The sequence below is a fragment of the Artibeus jamaicensis genome, unplaced genomic scaffold (assembly GCF_021234435.1).
Source record: "Artibeus jamaicensis isolate MK-2021 breed Jamaican fruit bat unplaced genomic scaffold, CSHL_Jam_final scaffold_369, whole genome shotgun sequence".
NCBI classification, from domain to species: domain Eukaryota; kingdom Metazoa; phylum Chordata; class Mammalia; order Chiroptera; family Phyllostomidae; genus Artibeus; species Artibeus jamaicensis.
This window is the reverse complement of record NW_026522042.1, coordinates 39379417-39403465: the sequence shown is the minus strand read 5'-3', so window position 1 is coordinate 39403465 and position 24049 is coordinate 39379417. Positions and strand designations below refer to the sequence as shown.

At 36.9% G+C, this 24049-nt stretch overlaps 1 protein-coding gene across 1 annotated transcript in view; it reads right to left on the bottom strand.

The window, feature by feature from the left end:
- CWC27 (CWC27 spliceosome associated cyclophilin) overlaps positions 1-24044 on the bottom strand; it is a 184706-nt gene extending 160662 nt beyond the window's left edge. Inside the window, exons 1-7 of the mRNA XM_037150808.2 lie at positions 23787-24044; positions 16984-17080; positions 10159-10271; positions 7853-7996; positions 6131-6229; positions 5384-5487; positions 1252-1321 (exon numbers count right to left, since the gene is read on the bottom strand). Coding sequence (XP_037006703.2) covers positions 1252-1321; positions 5384-5487; positions 6131-6229; positions 7853-7996; positions 10159-10271; positions 16984-17080; positions 23787-23828 — 669 coding nt within the window. The 5' untranslated portion in view covers positions 23829-24044. The remainder of the gene's footprint in view (positions 1-1251; positions 1322-5383; positions 5488-6130; positions 6230-7852; positions 7997-10158; positions 10272-16983; positions 17081-23786) is intronic.
- Positions 24045-24049: the final 5 nt, after the last annotated feature.

The following is a 24049-nucleotide window of genomic DNA, read 5'->3' as shown; positions in this document are numbered from 1 at the left end:
TTCACTGCAAGGGGTATAAGTAGAGTGCTCACTACCTGCTCAACATCAGCCTACCAAACCTATGCTCAATGGTGAGGGAAGAACAGCACATGGATAAAGATGTAAAGACCAAGGTAGCAAGCATGTGCCTTTAAGTCAATGCCATTGTTAGTGTCAGTAAGAAATAGGAGCCTATGTTAAGCAAGCAAGGCAGTGCTAACTTCAGAGTTTTAATTACTACGATAAAGACTTTGAACCTAATCCTTTAGATCTCAGCATTCAGTAACTGTCAAGAAAGGAAGACATGTCAGAATCTTTGGGAGTAAAAACCCTTTAGAAGATTTTCTTGGAGTGTACTTATCAGAATCACTGCTCTAAATCAAGGGCAGGGCACTGTGTGTGTCAGCCATGAGCACTGTGATGAAAGTGATACTGAACAAAACCACACCTGAAGGCCCATGGGAAGCATTGGTGGGGTAAAAGGCCAGGAAGCAACGTATAATCCAAAGACAAGGATTTTTTAAGTGAGATTGATGCAGGTTCAAATTCCAGTTTGAGCTAACTTACTGGGTCTGTGACTCTGAGCAAATTACAACCTAGCTATACCTTAATTTATTCATTGATAAAGTGAGAATAATAATAACTATCTTAAAAGGCTGTGATGAGAATTAATGAATGAATAAGTATATATGAACATTAAAATGAATATAAGAACTTTGGTCTATCACTGTTTATTATAGTAATCACCATCATCATCATCATCACCTAGCAAAGACAAATGGTAATTAAAATCTGAAACATAAAGTTCTTTCTTTAACTTTAGTTCTGACTATAAAAAAAATTGCAGATTTTAGCCCTGGCTAGTGTAGCTCAGTGGATCGAGTGCAGGCCTGTGGACCAAACAACCGCAGTTTGATGCCCAGTCAGGGCACATGCCTGGGTTGCAGGCCAGTTCCCAGTAGGGGACACACGATAGGCAACCACACACTGATATTTCTCTCCCTCTCTCTCACTTCCCCTCTAAAGATAGATAAATAAAATCTTTAAAATTTTTTCAGGTTTTAAAAAAACACTATAATTTTAAGAGGGCATAGGTTCTCAGAAGTTGCAAATATCACTAACCATAAATCACTTTACAAATTAATACAATGAACGTTTCCTGAATGTGCACCACGTGGAACGTGCTGTGTGCAGCAGGAGAGACAAACACGAGTAAGAGATAGACCCTAATCTCTTTTATGGTTCAGAGCCAAGGGCAAATCTGAGTTTTACCTGACTGACTCGATTTACTTCCTCCTCTTCTTCCTCAGCTTCTTCTCCAAATGAAAGTAAATTAAAATTTCTAATTAAAAAGAGGAAGAAAGAAAGGAAAAAATAAAAGAAAATTAGCAAGAAAAAGTTAAATAAAACATAAATATGTTATTTTCAAAAACCAGACTAGAACTTATAAGGAGAAACACATTTTAACCATTTAACAATAGGCAATATTACTCAGTGTTCAGTAGAAATACACTAAGGATCTATTATTTTCAACATAGTTACGGTTTTGGCCTTAGACCACAGATGTTCCCTATGTTAGGCTAAACTAAGACCAAAAATCCATTCTGAGCACTACCATTAAATAGACTAAGTCAGGTATGACACAAATAATTAATCTTTTTATATTTATCAAAACTGATAAGCAAAATGAAGACTTCTAAAAAAACTGATATATTGACCCGACAGCACTACAAATGGGAAGCAATCAGTCTAATGTCTTCTAACACACAGTTTAGTATTTAAAAACTAGTAAGTTAAATGAAAATTATTAAGTAAAAAATAGGCAATAAACTTAATCTAAAAAAAAAATAGCCCACGGGAGAGAAAAACTAAGTGTCTTCTTTAAGCCTTCAAACCAAAGACATCCCAAGGACGATCAATACTACACTGCTAAAAGTTTTCTTCAAATATTAGAAAAATAAAAGATTTGGGCTTTAAAACCGGGTGGGGAGGAGCCGGGCAGAATCGTGGGGGGTTCGTCGCAGCGGAAGGGCAAGCAGGAGTCGGGCCGCAGGTTTACCTGGGCCCGGGGAGGGATCGAGGGGTCGGGCTTCCAGGAAGAGCACTGGCGCTGGAGAGGATTGGCTGTACTCTGGCCCTCACCCTCTATAGTCTGATCCGTAGCTTTCTAGGAAAAGTGCGGGCAACTCCGGAGACTCCAGGGACTGGAGCCTAACACCCAGGAATTCACACGTGAGATTGAGGGCGCGGCTGACGCGTGTCAACAACTGAGAGAGCTGTACACTCTAAAACTCTTCTGGACTTCCGCCAAGATGGAGGTATAGGTGGATGTGCCGTGCCTTCTCACACAACCAAGTTTAGGGACAACTAAATATTAGCAACAGAAATCACAGCCAGAACACAGAAAATTGAACTTTTCAGAAGTCCGTTAACAACAAATTCTTCAGCCTGACTGGTAAGGGGCGAAACCAGTGGCTGGTGGAGCGGGGTTGCACTGGAGGACTCGGTCAGACTGGCTCAGGCGCTGGAATCCAGACTCGCGGAATCCAGGCGCAGGGGTTGGACCTAGTGAGCGACCGAGCAAGTGACCAGGCGAGCGACCGGGAGGAGACAGCGGGGGAAGCGGTGCTGCGTGTTGACTGTGGTCGTGCATTTGTGCACGGGCAGTCAGGCGAGGGAGTGGGCAGTTGGACCGGGCCCGGTGGGTCCCCGCGGCAAGTGGCAGTGAAGGGCGCCGCCATTTCCCCGCTCTGACCACGCCCCCACATACAGCGTCACAACCCAGCGACCTGGGAGTCCAAGGCACCGCTTCTCACACTTAAAGGGCCAGAACAGACCAAAAAATGTCGCAAGATCTCAAAGCCCCAGAGCCCATAGATCTAAGTGATGAAGAAATAGCAAAACTCTCGGACGCACAGTTTAAAACACTGGTCATCAGGATCCTCACAGAACTGGTTGATTATAGCCACAAATTAGAGAAACATATGAAGGCGAAACTAATTGAAATGAACGGAATTGCACAGGAAACCAATAGCGATGAAAATGAAACTGGGACTCAAATCAATGGAGTGGACCAGAAGAAAGCAAATAATGGCCAAACAGAAAAGAGTCAGGAAGCAAGAATTCAAAGAAATGAGGAGAGTCTTAGGAACCTCCAGGACATCTTTAAACGCTCCAACATCCGGATTATAGGGGTACCAGAAGGGGGAAAGGCACAACCACCAGTGGAAAACGTATTTGCACAAATAATAAAGGAAAATTTCCCCAATCTGGCAAAGGCAATAGACATCCAGGAAATCCAGGAAGCTCAGAGAGTCCCAAAGAAGTTGGACCCAAGAAGGAACACACCAAGGCACATCATAATTACATTAGCCAAAATTAAAATGAAGGAGAGAATCCTAGAAGCAGCAAGAGCTAAGGGGACAGTCACCTACAAAGGAGTCCCCATCAGACTGTCAGCAGATTTCTCAAAAGAGACTTTACAGGCAAGAAGGGGCTGGAAAGAGGTATTCCAAGTCATGAAATCCAAAGACCTACAACCAAGATTGCTCTATCCAGCAAAACTTTCATTTAGAATGGAAGGACAGATAAGGTGCTTCTCAGATAAGATCAAATTCAAGGAGTTCATCATCACCAAGCCCTTATTATATGAAATGTTAAAGGGACTTATCTAAGAAAAAGAAGTTAAAGAAACATGAACAGTGAAAGGACAACAAACTCACAGTTATTAACAACCACACCTAAAATGAAAGCAAACTAAAAGGACAGCTAGATCAGGAGTAGAAACATAGAAATGAAGATCTCAAGGAGGGTTAGCAACAGGGGAGTGGGAGGAGGAGATGGGGGGAGAAGGTACAGAAAATAAGTAGCATAGACAGTAGATAGAAAATAGATGGGGGGGCAAGAATAGCATGGGAAATATAGAATCTAAAGGACTTGAGACACATGGTCATAAACTAAAGGGGGGTAATGGTGGGGATGGGGGGTATGGTGGAGGGGAATGAAGGGGGGAATAGAACAACTGTAACAGCATAATCAATTAAAAAAAACTCTTCTTTGATAAATCAAGTGTTTCTAAATGTTAACATCTGGGAAATTTGGGCAAAGGATATATGGGAGTTCTTTGTACCATATTTGCAACTTTTTTGTTAATATTCAAATTATTTCAAAATAAAAAGTTTTCTTCAAATATTAGAAAAATAAAAGATTTGGCAACAAAGAGGAATTTTTATTTCAAAGCCTAGATGCAATCAGTGACTACTATAGCATCCCTAATATATTTGCTATGAATTGAAAACAAAAATAAACACACCCAACTTTTAGATTTGTTGTCAAGCTAAATTATAGAAATAAAATATTGTATCTGAACATAGAGTGACCTTTCACTCAAAGATAAATTAATCAAAATAAATGAATCAAAATGTACAAAGAAATCAAATATACAGATATATATATGAAGTGATTTGCCACAAGACATCAACTGTTTATTAAAATGTCTGCTTCATATCTGAGAATTTACAAAAGCAACTTACTTACACCCACGTAGGGTATCAAGGAAAAAAATGATTACGTATTGAATACTATACTACTGGGCATTTTCAAATTAAGTTCTAAAATTAAATTCTCACTTAATCTTCATGACAACCATGTATTTTAATTATTATAATCTCCATTTTAAAAGATGGGGTAACAAAAGGTGACAAAGATGAATCAAGTTTGCTCCCTATAAACTGGGTTAGGCAGGATTATTCTTAGAACTATCTGAATCTAATACTTTCAGTACATCAAAGTCCCTAATATAGATTCTACAATTCAATAAAAGAATGAACTGAAATCTAACTCTCTGACATCCATTTCAATGAAAACAAATAATATACACACCATTCATAAAATACTGGAACTTATTATAAAAAGAAATTTCTACTTTTTGAAAACTATCCTAAGAAAATAATTCAGAATACAGAAACAGCTTTCTGTTTAAAAATAGGTATAATAAGATTAATTTAATGGAACCAAAAAAAGAATGAAAAGTTATGTGAACATTCAGTCATATCCTTCATACCTTACTTTCTAAAAGCTCCTTGATTGAAAAATCAAATAAAAAACAAAAAATTTCTCAAGAACTCATTTATTTAAATAATTACTATAGTAATCCTATCTATTTACATTAACACATTTTATATGGACATCTGAGACAATACTTAGCTTAAGTTATATACTGTATTTAAAAACAAAAAAATGCCCACTTAGAAAAGAAAATACACACACTCATAATTCAGATATCTCCCTGGTCCAAACTGGCCGCCCTCTCCCTGGCAAACAATTCTTACAAAATGAAATTAACTGAACTGTATGAATCAGTGTTGCATTTCAAGCTGAAGGAAAATCTTACTACTGTCATTACTTTGTGCCTTTGGGTTTCAATTGCTTCACTTTCTCCTCTGGTTTCTCTTTCTTTGGCTTTTTTATGTCTCTTGGAATGATGTCATCAAAAGGATTAAACAAAACCTGTGAAAAGAAGTATGTTGAAATCATTATTCCATTTTTAAAATTTCACAAAAAACAAAAACCAGTCTTTAACCAAGGTGGCGTCAGCATCTGTGTGTTTTGCTCACAAAACTGCCACCAGTGCAGCGAAATGGACACAACATCAAGTGCTCACATTTCCAGGGACTCACTGGATTCTCCTAATAACCCCACGTGCTATTAAGTAAAGGACACTGTACCCTATCTTACAAAAGGGAAAAATATCTAAGGAAATTTTGTAGATAATAACAGAGACAAAAACCAGGTGTTTTGACTCCAAATCAAATGTTCTTCAAGACCACCCCCAATGGCTTCCTCAGTGAAAGGTCCTCTTGATTTACTGAGGAAGTCACTTCACTGAGTTAAATAAACCTAATTCCTCTAGCTCTCCATTCTGAATTAAGCTTTTCATTCATTGGATTATCAGCTAAAGTTTCATGTTAGAATTCAAAACCTTCAATTAAAAAAAACCTCTTAATCAGAAACTGTGCCTAAATTACAGAGATAAAATCTGAGTTGTGACTTAATTTAGTATAAAGCCTTCACCTGATAGTTTAAAATGGTAATAATCGATCTCTCTTAGAGACAACTGAAGTGCTTTATCTTACATGAATCACGCTCCTACCTCACAACTCTTTATTTTGTGTGGATTAAGTGGTCTTTCTTCATCATCCGTGTCTACCTCTGCCAGTCGCAGCATGTTGTATATTGTGTCCCCCGTAACCTATCAAATTAAAATAAAGATTTAGCAAATTATTACGTTCATTCTTTTAAATAAGGGAACACTTTGAAAATACTTCATATTGTTATATAAGAGCATATGCATTAATTAATTAATGCAAATAAAGCAATTTCACCTTAAGAGGAAACAGCATACATGAAATTCCATCCCTCAGTAAAATGTTTGGGAAATTTCCAATATATATAATTCAGATCACCTTTTATTAAAAATTAAAATATAGTCCTGACCAGGTAGCTCAGTTGGTTAGAGCGCTGTCCCAATATGCCAAGGTTGGGGGTTCAATCCTGGGTCAGGGCACAAATAAGAATCAACCAACAGGTGCATGGATGGGTGGAACGACAAATCAATGTTTCTCTCTGTCTCTCTCAAATCAAGAAAAAAAGAAAGAAAAGAAAAAAGACAAAACTAAAATATAATGTCAAATGACCTCTTACTGAATGACAACTTTTCATTCAAATATCATAAACAAGTATAGATTTTAGAAGAGGATAGAACAAGCAATTAACAATGGGGTAAGTACTTTGCAGACATTACCTCATTTAATCCCCACAAACACCCTAAAAGTAGGTACTATCATTATCCTCCTTCTCCAGATAAAAAAAACTGAGGTTCAAAGACGTTCTAGAGCTGACAGTGACGGCCTTTCAGAATGCTAACCATTAAGCTATACTTTAGCTCTGATACATAAGTCATGTAACATCAACTGTAAACAATGGTGCAGAATGCCAACCTATAACTCATTTGATCATAACTTTGATTATTTTAAGTAATAGGAAATAAAATCTATGAACGCCCGACAACCTGTGTCAGAGTGGCTCAGCTATGCCAATGCATATTTCTTAACCCGCATTGCTAAGTATTAAGCAATATTTTATTGCATGTTTTTTAGTGTGACTCCTTTCATTCAACATCTCTCAAAAGTTTTAAAATAATACCAATTTAGAGTTGTGCTGTTTGTTTTTTCCTTTTCATTATCACAAAGTCCAGCTGTGCCTAGGACATGGAAAACCATTCCTACCGAACCAGCAGGGGGAGCTGATACACTAATGACGTCTCACACGCCTCAGACAGAACACCCAGGGATGCAGTATTTACCAGGAGGGAGCAGAGTAAGAAAAGAGCCTTTGGAAACTCTTTCTACAGAAAACTTAAAAATTCTATGAAAATGACATTCCCTGGTATAATGCTGATCGTGTGCAGGATTAAATAGGTATTACTGAAAGTAATATTTCAGGCAAACAGTTTTAATGTTAATATAACTTTCACTTTAAACTTAAGGGAATTTATCATTAGACAAATAAATTTCATACCACCAAATTTTATTACCTAGGTATCTTTCTAAAAACATAAAAACAGTATGAGCTGAGTGACATAGTAGCTAATACAGTTAGTGTGATTTTAGAGAAAAGAAAAATTTAAAGTCATAACCAATGCCTTATTTGAAATACACAAAAATATTCAGGTGGTCCTTCACAGTTCATTATAACAGAGACATATTCCAGCATATTTGAAGGTAAATAAATATTCTAGGGAATAATGTATGAAGGCAGCTCTTATATAAGTTGATCATATATATCACAGAAGCCTAATATGATGAACACAAACCTTTCCAAAGATGGTGTGCTTATTGTTAAGTTCATCTGCTCGACCCAGTGTAAAGAAAAACTGGCTGCCGTTATCATGAGGACCAGCATTTGCCATGGCAACCAGTCCTCTCCGATTAAAACGCAACCGTGAGTGGAATTCATCCTGAAGCATGAAAGAGAAAAGATTTAGTGAATGACCTCAGTTAGAAGGCCCTTCATATTCAGCTAACCTGCATGGGCCCCATACAGCTTCTAATAAATACACTGAAGTTTTATTTAACTGTTTTTCAAATATAATCAAATCCAATATTTACTATTCCTTCAATGCTATTAAATTTGACTTCAGTAGCCTATATGTTCCAAATATGCTCAGCTACAAATTTAGCCTATTTCATGAAAAGCTGTCTACTTACATAGAGAAAGTGTACTTAAAGGGGAATGGATTTCTAGGAGTTATTCCCCAATTTTTGCCATCCATCAAAGTCATCTAAGCTTATAGAACCTCTATTTTTTTCCCCAAGAAAACTACCTTTGAATCATTGCACAGTCTGCAACTATTGCCCCTCCTCATCCCATTCTAAAAGTCAGGAAACAACTGCTTTCTTCTTTTTTTAACTCAACAAATCTACTATGGTCATGTTATATGCTTTACTGTGCTTTTCAGAGTACTAAGTTGAATCTTCTCTCAACTGGCAATGGTCACGTGTGCCATTTTTTAAAAGGCCAGTAGCAAGCCTGTCTAAGGTGCTTCTCTTGGTACGGTCAGACTACATAACACACACATTAGTTTCTTAGTTAATGGAATTTCTGTCCAGGCCTGATAATAGACTCATTTATAATACAACAATGTTATGCAATCAATACTTCTCAGAAAATAAGTTATTTTCCCTTAATTAATAATTTTCAAGAGATTTGAACTCAAAGGATCATAACTATGTATACTTTATTAAAAATGACCTAATTGGAAAACTTACCAAAATAAGTTATTTCTTGAACATGATTAACAAACATCTCAATTCAGAAATAAATTATTAAAAAGATCTATTCTCTTATACTAAATAATAGAATAAAGGAATGATTCCTACTAGGTTGAGGCTCTAAAATCATAAGCCATTTCAATTTGGTAAAATATAAATATCTGAGACACTTCTGTAACCATTCCACATTTTCTAAAGACATTATCATCAGGAAATTAAAGCAAACAGTTCAACTATTTTTCTCAAGAATCAGATAGTAGCCCAGTTAAAGGAAACTCTGTCTCATTAGTATAAACACAAAATCTTCAAAAGAAACTCCCATATTTGAAGAGCTACTCAGGTTTACCCACTCAAAAAAACATGATAGTGGTACCATCAGATTGATAAATAATCCAACTTTTAGCTTTTTTTAAAACTCACTGTTATTCTTAAGAATGACATTAACTCTTGTCTTTTTAAGATCTATGTTGGCAATATACAAATCACTGACTTAGTCTTATTAATATTCACACTTATTTTCTAACAATTTTATGTTGCTTCTTTTTCCCTTGTGATTTCCTATTCTGGTGTGCATTTTATGCAAGAGACGTCTATCTATGGTGTAAAATTTAGACTTAACTCTATTATAGACTAAATTAAACTTCCACCAAATTCATATTTTGAAGTTCTAACCCCCAGTGTTTGAGACAAGGCCTCTAAGAAGTTGATACAGGTTAAATGAGGTCATAAGAGCAAAGCCCTCATCCAACAGGGCCGGGGTCCTTAGAAGGGGAGAGACCCCAGAGCTCTCCCCCTTGCCTGGGTGAAAGCCTGGTGATAAGACAGCCATCTGCAAGCCAGGAAGAGAACCTTCAACTGAATGCCAGCATCTTGATCTTGGACTCCCCAGGTTCCAGAATAGTAGGAAGTAAATTCCTGTTGTTTAAGCCACCTAGTCAGTGGTAGTCTGCTACAGAGGTCCGAGCAGATTAATACAAAATTCATATAGTATTAAATAAAAATTTTTTAAATGGAATGGCATATGCAATGTTCTAAAAATGTTTTACATTTACAGAGTTGCAGAGATCAGATACAGGCAGATATCAGGAAATATGTAATATAGTACTTAATTTTTTACTCACCTTTATCTCTACCTGAATTCAATTTGCATACAAGTTTATGATAACTTAGAAAGAATGCTTGATAGAGTAAGTGCTATTCTTATATCTGCACAATCTTAAATATGTGATAGATACTTGATTTGGGGCACTAATGTGAAATGTATTTTCTTCCTGTGGGGCACAGTCATTTTCAATCAAATAACCCAAGCTGACTTGCAAATAAATAATTACAATGAATTAGGTCTCACCTTGAATGGGGCTCCATAGATAGACTCTCCACCAGTTCCTGTGCCAGTAGGATCTCCCCCTTGGACTATAAAGCCAGGCACTACTCTATGAAAAATGGTCTTGTCATAATACGCTGAAAAAAAATTTATCAAAGTCTAAAACAAAGTATATTTCAGAGTAAATACAACTAGAGTCATAAGATTTCCCCCCTCGAATGTTAAACAGGTTCCTAAACCAAAACCTTTTCTCCCTACTTATTATAAAATATCTTTTCAAAACAGTACCTTTTCTACAGAAACCATGGTGGTGGTTGTTTTTGTTGTTCTTTGTTTTTTACTTATTTCAAGGATTTTCTCAAATTCTAGATTACAATTTTCAAAATAAAAATTAGAGTCTTGGTATAGTGGTTATAAATTATAGACTCTAATTTATAGAGTCTACTCCAACCACTTAAGATCAGTGGTTCTTAACTGGGGGCAGAGGGGAATAATTTTGTTCCCTCGGAGACATTGGTCAATATCCAGAAGTATATGGTTGTCACACATGAGAGACGCCACTGGCATCTAGTGGGGAGGGGCCGGGAATACTAGCGAAAACCCTACAAAGTACAGGACAGTCACCACAACAAAGACTTACTGGCCCAAAATGTCAACAGTGCAAAGATCGAGAACCCTAGTGGATGGAGATAAATGCCTCATTTCCTAACTTTTCCTCTTCTCTCCATAGAAAATTAACTTATACAAACAATACAGAAACCCAAAATATATCAAAATAACTCACTGACAACAGGTCTAGCATCCTCAGTGCACTGCCCCCCACCCCGGAGAAATTTTCAATAAATAAAGAATTAACACAGTATATAACTGAGTCAAATTAAACTCTCAATAAGTTTAGTAAATGATTGAAATCATTTATATTTTATAGAGATAAGTTATTTGGAAGCCACAGACATATAAGGGGATCATATATGATCTCCTAATAGTTACCATCTGGAACCTAGCATCATTAGGGAGGCTTCACAGAGGAGAAGCAGGGGACAGCAGAATCAGGGCGGGTCCATGAGGTTAAAGCATAAACACAGACTCTGCTGCGGGTAGAAGGGCAAGCACTAGGGTTTGACTGAATCAGAGAATTAATATAAATAAGTAGCAACATGGACCAATACGCATAAGACAATATTTTTCAGCATCTTTAGTCACGAGGGAAATGCGTATCAAAACTACAATGAAGACTACTTCATGCCCACTAAGATGGCTGTCAGTCAAAAAAGAAGAAACAGACAGTGAGGAGGTGGAGAAACTGGAACCCTCCTCCTTCCTAGTGAGTTGCAAAGTGGGTCAGTCACTGGAAAAACTGTACTGATACAACTGCTGAGAGAATTCAAAAAGTCCCTATTACACAGGTACTTTGTGACACTGTAAGGGTCAAAACATGACTGTAGCTTATCATAATTCATAAAGCACTATAATGCAGTACTTGCAGGCACCCTCATAATTATTTATGTTTATAAAGTAGAGGTGGATATAAAATCCACTTTTCAAAAAAAAGTTATTCTGTAATCTAACAACTTTTATACAGTACACAAGAGGGACTGGAAAAAGTAGCAAGGAAGACCAACAGATTTTTTTCCATCCCTTTTCCCAGTGAGGAACTGTTGGGCTATAACCACCAGAGCTCCCCAGGGCAGACAAGTTACAAATACACCCTGTAAAAACCAAGGGGTATGAAAGTATCTCTCCTATATCCCTAAGTAACCATTTACTTGGATTAACACTGTATGTAGAGGGAAGGAGGTCTGAGTTTTACTAGGCAACCTTAAATTCATTTTTTATTGAGATATAAGTGACATATAACATATTACTTTCGGATGTACAATGTGACGATTGGATACGTATTCAATATTATGAAATAATCATGAGTGACAACGTCTGGTTAACATCTGTCACGAGTTATAATTTTTTTCTTGTGATGAGAACTCTTAAGAGCTACTCTCTTAGCAACCTGCAAATATGCAATACAGGATTAACTATAGCCACCATGCTGTATATGTAACTTTCTCATTATAAAACTAAAAATATAAATTAACTCACAGAATTGTTCTGAAGATTAGATAAGATAATGGAGAGGCAACCTATTAACTTTCAAGTTCAACACAAATATAGTGTCAAACTTTAATATTTTTACTTAAATTCTACAAATTCCTATTCAAACCTAAATGTAAGACATATCCTAGTCTATATCATAAAATGAAAATAATCCCTTAGGCCCATAATATGCAATCGACATTTTTTGAGTACATGATCAGATCTGCTTTATCAAAAGATCACCCAAACTTCCAGAATAAAGAATGGATGGGATGCCAAAAGATGAGAAAGAAGGAGAAAGGGAGGGAGGGAGACCTGGGAGGGAAAGGGAAAGAGAGAGAGAGAAACAGATGGAGGGAGGGAAACTACTTTTGTTCTAAGAGTCAAGTCAAAACATTCTTGAAGTGAACAGACTCACAAATTCTTTAGGAAGTAGGGTAAGACTCAGAGATCTATTAGATGTAAAGGAAGGGGGACATAAAAGCAGTCTTTATTACTTATGCTTTCAATTTTTAAAGTTAAATATGCTTTTCTCCTATTTCTTTCTTTTGTAAACATTTTATTTATTTTAGAGAGAGGGGAAAGGGGGGAGAAAGAGAAGGAGAGAAACACCCATGTGAGAGAGAAACATCGAATCAGTTGCCTGCTGCATGCGCCCAATTAACACAGACTGAGCCTGTAACCCAGGCATGGGCCCTGGCCGTGAATCAGACTAGTGACCTCTTGCTTCACAGGACAACACCCAACGAACTAAGCCTCACTGGTCAGGGCTTCTCTTCTATTTCTTATTCTTTCAGTGATGTTGGTTTTCTACTTTAAGCTTTTCCCCCCTACTTACAGTCTTCTTGGGTGAATAAAATGATTATAATACTATGTATATTGAGTAGGGATTTTCTATAACTTCTCTACACTATAATTTTGTATATTATCACAGCTAGAATTTCAAATTTCCATACCCACTATTTTTTACTTCCTTGTGATTTACTAATGATCACTGTTGAATTGTGCATTTACAGTAGTTTTATAGATTATTACGTGCTATAATAGATTTTTCCGCTTGCAATAATGTTGCTTTCTTTTTAAATTGCATACATCATTCCCATAAGTATTTTAAAGAAAGGGGTTTATTATCTCTTTATGCATGTTTATAATATCCTCCAGAATTTTCTTCCCTACTGAAAAAAGAAAATTATATATACCTTCCTTATATGTATGTATCTTTCTGATTGTGGAAGCTCCAAACTGGCTGTTCTGGTCCCAGTATTAGTCATTATAGTTTTTATTTGTGGCTGTACAATCAATGGCTATCATCATATGTTTTGACTAATTTATATTTCTGCCCAAGTACACATAGGAATTTATATTTGCATTTTTAAAGCATTTATGTTTCTTCTAGAATCTTTTGTTTTGTGTTTAATCTACAAATATTATCATAAATAACTCTTTATTTAAAAACTCCTTATATGCCCTGGCTGGTGTAACTCAGTGGATTGAGCACAGGCCTGTGAACCCGAGGATCGCGGTTCGATTCCCAGTCAGGGCACATGCCTGGGTTGTAGGTCAGTTCCCACCAGGGGAGGCACGAGAGGCACGAGAGGCAACCATACATTGATATTTCTCTCCCTCTCTCCTTCCCTTCCCCTCTAAAGATAAATAAATAAAATCTTTAAAAAAAGAGAAAGAAAATATTTAAAAAATTCCTTTTGTGATCTCTCTGCTCCATTTATTTTAGCCTGTTTTTTAAACAAATATTTTAGTTTTGTAAAGATATTTCTTTTAACATCGTCATATATACTTATATGTGTCACTCCTAAAGAAGGATTTAAAGTGCTGGAGGAAGGAGATCAAAGACAACTGAGAAAGCACGGGTCTTGGAGAAATATGGCTGAGTTCAAAGACAAGTAAAGGGACTAATAACACTTAAAGCAAAAAAAAAATTGGTTTTCTTATCTGCCCACCACTTCATTTTACAGACCTAAAATTTTACTCCTTCCTCATACTTTAGAGGAAAACTAATAAAATTATCAAAGCTAACAAGCCTCCCTTTCCTTCTCTTACATCTTTTTTTTCACATGCTTTTTAAAGTTAGAATTATTTAAAATTTTCACTCATTTTTAAATGTTCACCTATCCTGCAAAAACCTATAATCTAAGATTAAGTCTATGTCATTGTAGATCTTTTGTTTTCATAAAAACTGAAAAAAACCTTCCCCTGGACACAGAAAGGCAAACATGGAATGTATGATGTCACTTACATGTACATAATAAAACAGTTGAACTCACAGAACCGGAGAGTAGAATGGTAGTTGCTAGGGGCTGGGGGATGGGGGAGCTGGGGAGATGATGGTTAAAAGGCACACATTTTCAGTTACATCATGAGTAAGTTCTGGGGGCCCAATATACAGCGTGATGAATGCAGTTAATAACACTGTATTGAATATCTGAAATTTGCTGAGAGAGTAGATTCAAGTGTTCTCATCACACAACAGGAAGTAAAACAGTATCAATGTGGGGTGACGGATATGTTACTAAATTCAATTGTGGTAATCATTTCACAGTGCACATGTATATTAAATCATCGCATTGTACAACTTTAACAAATCATGTTATATAACCTAAATATACACAGTTTTGTCAACTGTCCCTCAATAAAACTGAAAAATATAAAATTCAGGACTTCACTTTAACTGAATACTGTTTTAGTTCAGAGCCATACCGGAGGCTGTGCTCCCACTTCCTTGCTTTTATTCATTTACATTTTAATTATGGAAACCATGTTTTCAAACAAATCCTGCTACGGACGTCACAAGATCTAGGAATATTATTACTGTTAAGAAACCCTTAATATAAATAAACCACAGAGCCACAGAATTAAAACGGGGTTCTCTGAATTACATTTTTTGAAACCTTGGCTTTACTCATTTAGGAGTATGTCACTTTAAATTGCTCAGCCCGGGCCCCTTGTTGCCCTTTGCAATAGTAGTTTATCTCTCACTTATTCTGTTAGGAGCATTGCTCTGCTTATTTTTCTTATTGTTTTCTATTCTTATTTCTTCTTGACTTCTTAGGAAAAGGGGAATAGTTTCTTGTTGTTGTAATAAGTCTCACCTTCATCTAACTTAAGAAATGCATTTTTGCTTCATCGTCATCTTAGATCCAGATGTCTTCTGTGTCTTCCATATACCTGGTCATGGACTGCAATTTACCATTCATTCTTTCTAATGTGTTTGTACTTTCACTCTTCTCCTATAAAATTTGAGCTTTTAGTTCTTCAAAACTCCTTTCCAGAAACAAGTCTGACTTTTCTGCATCTCTGTTTCTTGACTCTGTTGACAGTTATTTAAGGCTTCTCTGACTCAACTACCTGTCTGACTCAATTTCCTTCCTGCCTGCCATAGCAATTATTAATAATGGCCTTTGCAGACATTTTTTTTCTTTAGGGGCAAATTTTTTTGGGGGGGAGAGCAGGGTCTGGGTATATTTATTCCTTAAATCTTCCCTGATAATTACCTTAGTCTAATTATCTATTGAGAGAGCTCTCGCTGTACTCTACTATTGGATTTTTAAAAGTTCTCTTTCATACCTTGCTTTTGACTCAAAATGCTGTTTTCTGATAACTTGATTAACCTTATTTGTCCCTAAAACCAGATATAACTTAGAAGGACAATGATTTGCCACAACTGGAGATATTCGAATCCATATGCAATGTATTCTAAACACCAACAAGTTACCAAAATGTATGAAATGTTTAGTTCTATAAGGAAATATTCTGAAGGGGAAAACAGTCAAGTAAATGTATACTTCTGTGAAGTTTGTTAAAAAGAAAAATAGGAACCTTATGACTGAAATCTAAAACATATTAGAGGGACTGATAATATCAGTGAATGCTGAATGGAAGGCTTCATGGAGAAAGTGGAGTTTTCAACAGACATTAAAAAGTAGGTAGACTAAGTAGTAAAAAAAAGAAGAAAGGTATTCCAAAGAGGAAACTGAGGATATGAGGAGATTGAGGATATGGAGGCTTGAGGACACGCGTGAAAGTAGAAACGTGAAAGAACTACTCAGGAGATACGGATGATGGACGGAAACCACGGAGTCGTTCAGGAGAGCCAGGAAGCCATGCTGCCAGAAGATTCAACGGCCAGATGAACAGATAAGAGGGTAAAGATATCATAGATGAACAAGAGGGAGACCAGGTAAGAGGCAATTACAATCATGTAGGTGAAAGTCTAAGCAGTCTGGGGAAGAGACTGATCAATATAGTGTTACATTGGTTTTAGTTGTAGCTCACAGTGGAATATTCAAACAGAAAAGTCCACTAGGCAATTCAATATGTAAATGAGAGCTAAGAGAAGAAATGGCAGTGTTCTAAATTTAATAGTTATTTAGATGAAGTAAGAACTAAAGAGTACAGACAATAGAGAACTAGAGTCAATCTTAGGGAACACCCATATTTAGAGGACAAAAGGAAGAAATATTTTAGTGGAAAATAACCAAGGAGACCACACAGGATCAAAGATATCATTTGGTGAGATAGTACATTCTCTGTTAAAGATACATAGATCTTTTGGGGGGGAAATTTTTTTTACCTCCTCTCTCCATTTCCTGACACATAGTTCAACACCCCATCACTCACATCAACTCCTATTGTTCATTACCACTATTTAACACCAGTCTTCAATGTTGTAGATGAATACACTGCAGTTTATTTTTAAAGTAACAAAGTTCCCCATACAGAATGAAAATCAAGAATTATGATTACCTTCTAAACAAAGCTGAATGAAATTTCTGCAAGCTTTAGGAGCTTCTTTTGACCACAACTCTATATCAATATCTCCAGCTGTAGTTTTCAATAAAACCTGTAGAAAGAATATAACTTCATTATATCAAATCATCCTTTTGCTTGATAATCAGTTGAATGGCCTGTCAACTTGTAGCATTCACTAATGAGTCTTCAATTTTAAAATAAAAATTAGAAGCTTTGCTTGGAATTAGAAGTTATGATAAAAAAAATTTCAGCTATTCATACGAGTCACTGTACATTTATAGCTTTCAAATACCATTTTCAGAAATAACTTAGAATTTAATTTTTTTATTTTTTAAAGTTTTTTTGTTTAAATTATTTTATAATTTAGTATTTAAGAAAAAATAATATACACCTCGTTTAATTGCAGGAAAAACTCATTCATTAAACAATCAATAATTTAAACTTATTTTAATTCTTTTTTCACAGAACTTCCAATAAAACTGGCATAGCAAATTAAGAAATTAAAAAACAATGAACACATGAAATTGTGACACTATAAGACAATTTTACAATCACACTTTTACATATAAACACTCTAGTTTCTCATTCGAAATCATGCCATTCCTAATTTAAGAAGGAATAGTCTTAATCTAATTCTGGCTTGTATATTATTACAATGGTATGCCTGAAAATCACCATTTACAGTCAATGGATCCTTTGATCACCTGCTTTCTACCTGCTCATAAGATCAGTTACACCCTGGTGCAACCAGCCATCTTTCAACAGCCAGAACCCCTACTGAACCCACAGGAGGAAACAGCCTATAAATGTCTCATTAATAACCACAAATAATCAAAAAGAATGTTCGACTCTGAACTTGAACACTGTGGCACAGAGGGGGTTCATCTTCTCCAGGATCACTCTTCCTCCCACAACATACCAAGGTAGAGCAATGTCAATCAATGATCGGTGGTCAAAGAGCTGTGACCGTCACCATCATTTTAGAATGTTCTTGCAAATAAAAAGTATGCACTGTGACTATGTGTTTTAAAATGAGACTGATTCTCCTGGGAAGTCAGTATCAAGATAATTATTTTGATACGTTTCATTTTCCAAAACTTCTTTACCTAATTTCCACAAAGTTTTTGTTTGCAGTTAAGCGCCCCATCTCCAGCCCATTATACAGGTGCCCTGAAGAAGTTACAAATTGCCCAGAGTTTGGGAGCCTGTTAATAGCAAAGCAGGAATAGCATTTCTCTCTGTAACCTCCTCATTCAGGGTATGTTTGGTCAATTCTTTTCAATTTATGTTTCAGAAGCCCAGATTATATTGCCATAATTTATATAACATTGATGAGTTTGTTGTATATTTTTGGCTTTTATAGCTCCATCTTTTTTTATAACTATTCTTCAATAACCATGGGGTTGGAGGAGGTGGAAATATGTACATTACAGTAGCTTTTAAAATGGATTCCTGAACCCTTAAAGAAATATAAAAGAACTAGAAATGCAAATGTGCATAATTTTCTCAATCCATTACACTTCCTCTACAAAAAGAAGGGAACATTTGTTGTGTGCCTTCCATGTGTCAGCTTCTGTGGCAAACACTACAAATCTTATCTATTTTAATCTTTGGCTACAAGGTAGGTAGGTATCATTACTTCCGCTCTCCTTCTAAAGAAACAGAGACTCAGAGAAGTAACTACATCCAAGGTCTCAGTGAGCAATTTCAGCCCAAGGCTGTCTGGCCATGAAGCCCATGCTTTTTCCAAACCACCATACTGCCTCCAACAAGTTCTCAATGAACTCCTTACCATACATGGAAAAACCAGTCCATCGAGCTCAAGGGTCTTGCCACAAGTCTAAAAAGAAATCCCCAGTTACCCTGCTCAGAACTGATTTAAAGAGAGAACAATGCCTAAACCAAAAGCAATCACATATTGGCTGGACATGAGCAAGGTCTTCTAACTAGACTTGGCATAAAACAATGCCCCAAAGAGATAATCTGTATCTCTTACATACAGTGACAAGCCAACCCAACTGGAGTCTCACTCTCCTGAGAAGGACACATTTGGGATTCTGAGGGGCTAACTCCCTCTACCTCAGACTGTGTAACACTTGATTTGCCATGAGGCCTGACATACACCCAATCTTAAAAGTACAGTATACTTAAAAACACAATGTCCTATCTTCATTATGCCCTCATAAGCTTGAAATAGAGTGATTACTACAGAGAACCTAGACATGTCTTCTCTTTCTTGCAATTTTAAAGCAGTGATCTTCAGGGTTTTTATAAGTGTGCATCGCTATTAGCAAAAAAGAAAAGGTGGGAGGGAGGTCAGGACTTGAGCACACATACCCAAAATATATATATGTAAATATATATATAGTACTATATTATTCTAGTATTATATTATAAAGGGGTAACGAAATAAAAAATGAAGAGGATTACAGAACAACAGTTTTTAAAAATAATTCTTTATGTGGTTTTCTTTCCTAATGATACAATAAAATCATTTATTTATAATAGCTTTATTGAGCTATAACTCACATGGCAAACAAGTCACCCATTTAAAGCAGTTTTTGGTATAATTCAGTTTAGTGCAAGTCACAGTTCTGCAACCACCACATCTATTTCCAGAACATCTCATCACCCCCGAAAGAAGCCCTGTGCCTATTAGCAGTCACTCCCCACTTCACCCTACTCCGACCCCGTGGTAACCACGAATCAACCTCCCATCTCTATGGATTTGCCTATTGAACGTTACATACAAACAGAACCATACAATGTGTGGCTTTGGTGCCTGGCTTCTTTTGCTTAGCATAATGTTGCTTTCACATTGTAAAGGCCCATCGTCCAGTCCTACACGCCTAATTTTTAAATGTCTTGAAAATCACAGTGGCTTTATATTCCTAATGATAAATATGTCAAAACACATGGCTAAGTTTACCATTAGCAATAATAAATAAAACTAATATTTCAAGTGATTTTCATTATAATTTATAATTTCTGAAAGACTCCCCATGCTGAGGCATCAGCCCTACCCTTTGCTTATGGGTTGCTTATGTCCAATCTGAAACTTGTGCGCGTTGGTTCAGTTAATCTAGAGGCCATGGAATGTAGACCCACTTAACAAGACATCAGGAAAATTTACATCATGACAGGTAAAATGTGACTGACTGAGTAACGGAACTTATGGGTTCCTTTTTACATATAAAATAGCGCATTAAAACACATAAAGGAGAAAATAAACACAAACAAGTATGTACATGTTCTCCCTGTATCTCATGGATGGTTTTGCACACCCCTGAAGTGTGCACTCACTGCTGTAGAAAGCACCCCTCTAAAAACAAACTAGGGCACAGGACCCCCGCCCTCTCTCCAGGCTCTCCAGTCAGCCACCCAAGTTCAAATGCTGAGCCTTTCACTTACAAGGGGCAACGAACGTACCTTGGGCCTGATGTCTATCTCTGTGACTAAATTTCCTTATCTAAAACCATGAATAAGAATAACCTCATAGGTTTGCTGTGATGACAGAATGAGTGATTATACATATGCTCCTTAGAACAGCACCTGACAAACAGTAAATGTTTAAAAAATGGGAGCTATTACTGCTGTCATTATTATTTTCATAGAATTTTTTTTTTTGGACACAGGCCGCTTACATCTTGTAAACAGAATGCATATATGGTTGAGCCACCTTCTTACCAGGGTTTCTTAATCTTCACTGATAAGCAACTGAATTAAAAAAGAAGCCACATGGCTCCCTCCTCCTTTGCCCACACATTCCTATTGGCTGTCACTGTTTGTCAGACATCAGTGGCTCCTTTAAAGAAAGCTCCCAAACGGAACAATACTTTGAAAGTACAGTGGTACCTCAGTACTGGGAACTTGAGACAAGTGCCAAACTAACAAGTACTAAACAATGAAATACTTTCTCTTGCAGAGTGGCATAGCGACTCATACAAATTCTACCAAGTACAACAAGTTCCAAGCGAGCTCCAAGTGCTGAAACATTTTTTTTTCTTGTCAAAATGTGACAACTACAAAGTTCGATAAGTTCTGAAGCCAATGAATACCAAGGGATGACTGTAAAAATGTTTCTTAAGTATATGTTACTATATAATTTAGATTAAATGATTATAATATCTGGAAAATTAATCTTAAGTGGATAAGGCCAGAGTTACAGAATATAGCAAACACATTTATGGAAAATTGCCAGAGGTCACCCAGCATTATTATATGTCAATTACTTCCCAAGGTGATATACTCTTTGAACAGAGGAATTTTGCCCCGTTTATTCTGAATTTATTCTGAATATCTCTACAGTGGGACCTCAGTTCTCCAACTTAATTTGTCCTGGAAGGCTGTTGAGAGTGATTTGTTTGAAAACCAAATCTCCTTCATTTGTCACCTGAGAGACCTGTGACTAACCACACAGATATCAGCATGACAGTGCTGTCAAGTTGACAACCGAAGTTTTTTCTTCAACAACTGAGACATTTTTCCTATGAACAACTTGGTCAAAACCCAAATCATTCCACAAAGGAGATGTTCAAGAACTGAGGTGTATCCTTTCAGCACTTAACATAACATTAGACAGTATAAGCACTAAACAAGCATTTATTGAGCAAACTTGTTATTACATCTATTTGAACTCCTTCCAGGCCAACCTTTTTGCCATTCTCTCTATGGTACAGAACTTTGAAGCTCCAATGTCTTCAATCAGCCTTATGCTGGAAAAAGTCCCAAACTATTTCTGAAGTAAGACTTGAGCCATGCCTGTTGCTCTTCCTCAGCCCAATTCTATTCAGAAGAAGGGCACTATTTATCACAGTTTGCATATACTTATTTGCATGACTATTTGATCAATATATATTTCATTCAACTAACTCCACTGTAACAGGGACAATGCTGCCTTTTCTTTCCATGGCATCTCTAAAACTGAGCATAGAGCCTGGCACATGGTAGATGCTCAATAGACATTTGCTGAATGAAACATTTCCTGTTCAGGCATGTATTTTTGTTAAAGGTTTTCATCTTTATGACCATGTAAAGCCTTCCTCCAGAAGGTTGTAAAGCTTTGTGACCATGTAAAGCTTCCCTCCAGAGTAAACCAACTAAGTTTGTCCTTGACCAGCAGCAGTATAATCTGATGCTTATAATACTTTTAGAAGAGAAATACAGTATTAATTCACCCATTCCTTCAGTAAATATTTGAACTCCTTCTACTATGTATCACACACCATTCGAGATTCTTGTCTCTGTCCTCACAGTGCTTGCATTTCATGGGAGGAGAGGGGGAAAGGAAGGATAGGGTAAACATAAATAAGTAACTATAGAAAAAAAACTAAGAAATTATGGGGATCAGAGAATGCTGGGATGCAGCACATGAATGAGGTTTGCTATTACATAGAGAGTAGACAGACAAGAATATGTCTAAGGTGTCTGTTAAGGTGACATTTGAGCAGGCCAAGAGTATATTAAAGAAAGGGACAGCAAGTGTCAACACCCCGCCGAGCAGCACAGGCAATGTACTCAATCTCTACCAGGATTTATTAACTGGGGAGTGATATTACCCTCAAAAGAAATCTGGAAGTAAAAAGAGGCAGATATTCTGAGTTTTCACAATGGAGTGGGAAAGGAGTGAGGGATGGAGAAAAGTTAAAAAACAAAGAATTAAAATAATTGCTTTGCCCAAAATACCTACTAAATTTTTTCTGGGGCTGGCAATCACATTTCTGTTATTGTTTTCAAATTGCCCTCATTATATTACCAAAAGTCAACCAACAAAATATTGCATAAGTAACTTATGATATAGTCATGCAACAGAATTATACCTGATGTAAATTTAGTTTACCCTAATACCACTGTATTGTTTCAGTCCCACCATTTTCTACATCTGGTTCATCAGGTTTTATAGGTGATACACTCTAGGTCTCAGATCAATTCAGGTGACAGTCCATTACTAACTCCTGTGCTTCACACTGCTATAAACACCTTGGAAGAGAATTGGCATACGTCAACCATCAGATCTATTAGAAAATCATTCTCTCGTTCCGGTATGGGAACATTTCTCATGTCCCACTTACTCTGACTGACAATCACCTTAGGTTTCAAGACCAGCTCAAAAGATACCTCCTCTATGAAGCTTTTCCCAGTTGCTCGCTTCTAAGTACTATCATAAGCAATATACTCCTCTCTCCATAAGACATATCATAAGGCCTTTCCCTGCTTTGCCTCCAAACTAAACCATAAGCTCTTCTAGGGCAACAATGAGACCTTATCCATCCGTATTTGTATTTCGGCACCTAGTATAGTGCCAGGCGCCTAGCAGGAGTTCAACAGTTATAAAATGAATGGAGAAAGAGTGAAATGCAAACAAACAAAAAAAAAAAGTCGAATTTTAAAATGTATTTAGGTTTTTACTTAAGACTCTAGAAAACGCCTGCATGACTTGGTTTGAAGCAAGGAATAGTGCCATATAGCTGGTAGATGGAGAAACCTCCACTTGGGGACTTTTTCTAAGTACATATATGCTGAGAAATGCCAATAGATGCTTTTCGATGCAATCCTGATCAGAGGCAGGGAAAAGGACAAGACTTCCTGTGATCTCTTCCAACCCTAAGACCCCAGAACTCCCTTAATCGGGGAGGCGTCATCTTTTTTTTTTTTAATTTTATTTAGTTACTTTTCAAGTACATTTTTTTCCCCCCCCCCCCCCCCCCCCCAGTCCTCATCTCTGTGTCTTTCATACTTGTTCCTCAAAATCCCTCCCCCTTTTCTTGGGAACCCAGGTATCCTAGATGGGATCTCACCTTCCCGTTTGTGGGAGGCTCCTGAATGTAGATGTTGCTCATTCTGGTCAGTGCTCAGGACACTGCTCCTTATTGGGGATGAGAGCAGATGGCCGATCACTACGGTTATCTCCCTATCACCCGTCTTCTAGTCGGGTGGTCGCGAAATGCTCCAGTTTGTCAATATACCGAAAGAAAACAATACCAACCACTATCTTTTCCCAAAACTAGCCCTCGCGGACGCCGCCATGTTGCTCCTGGACCCGAACACCGCTAACCCTGAG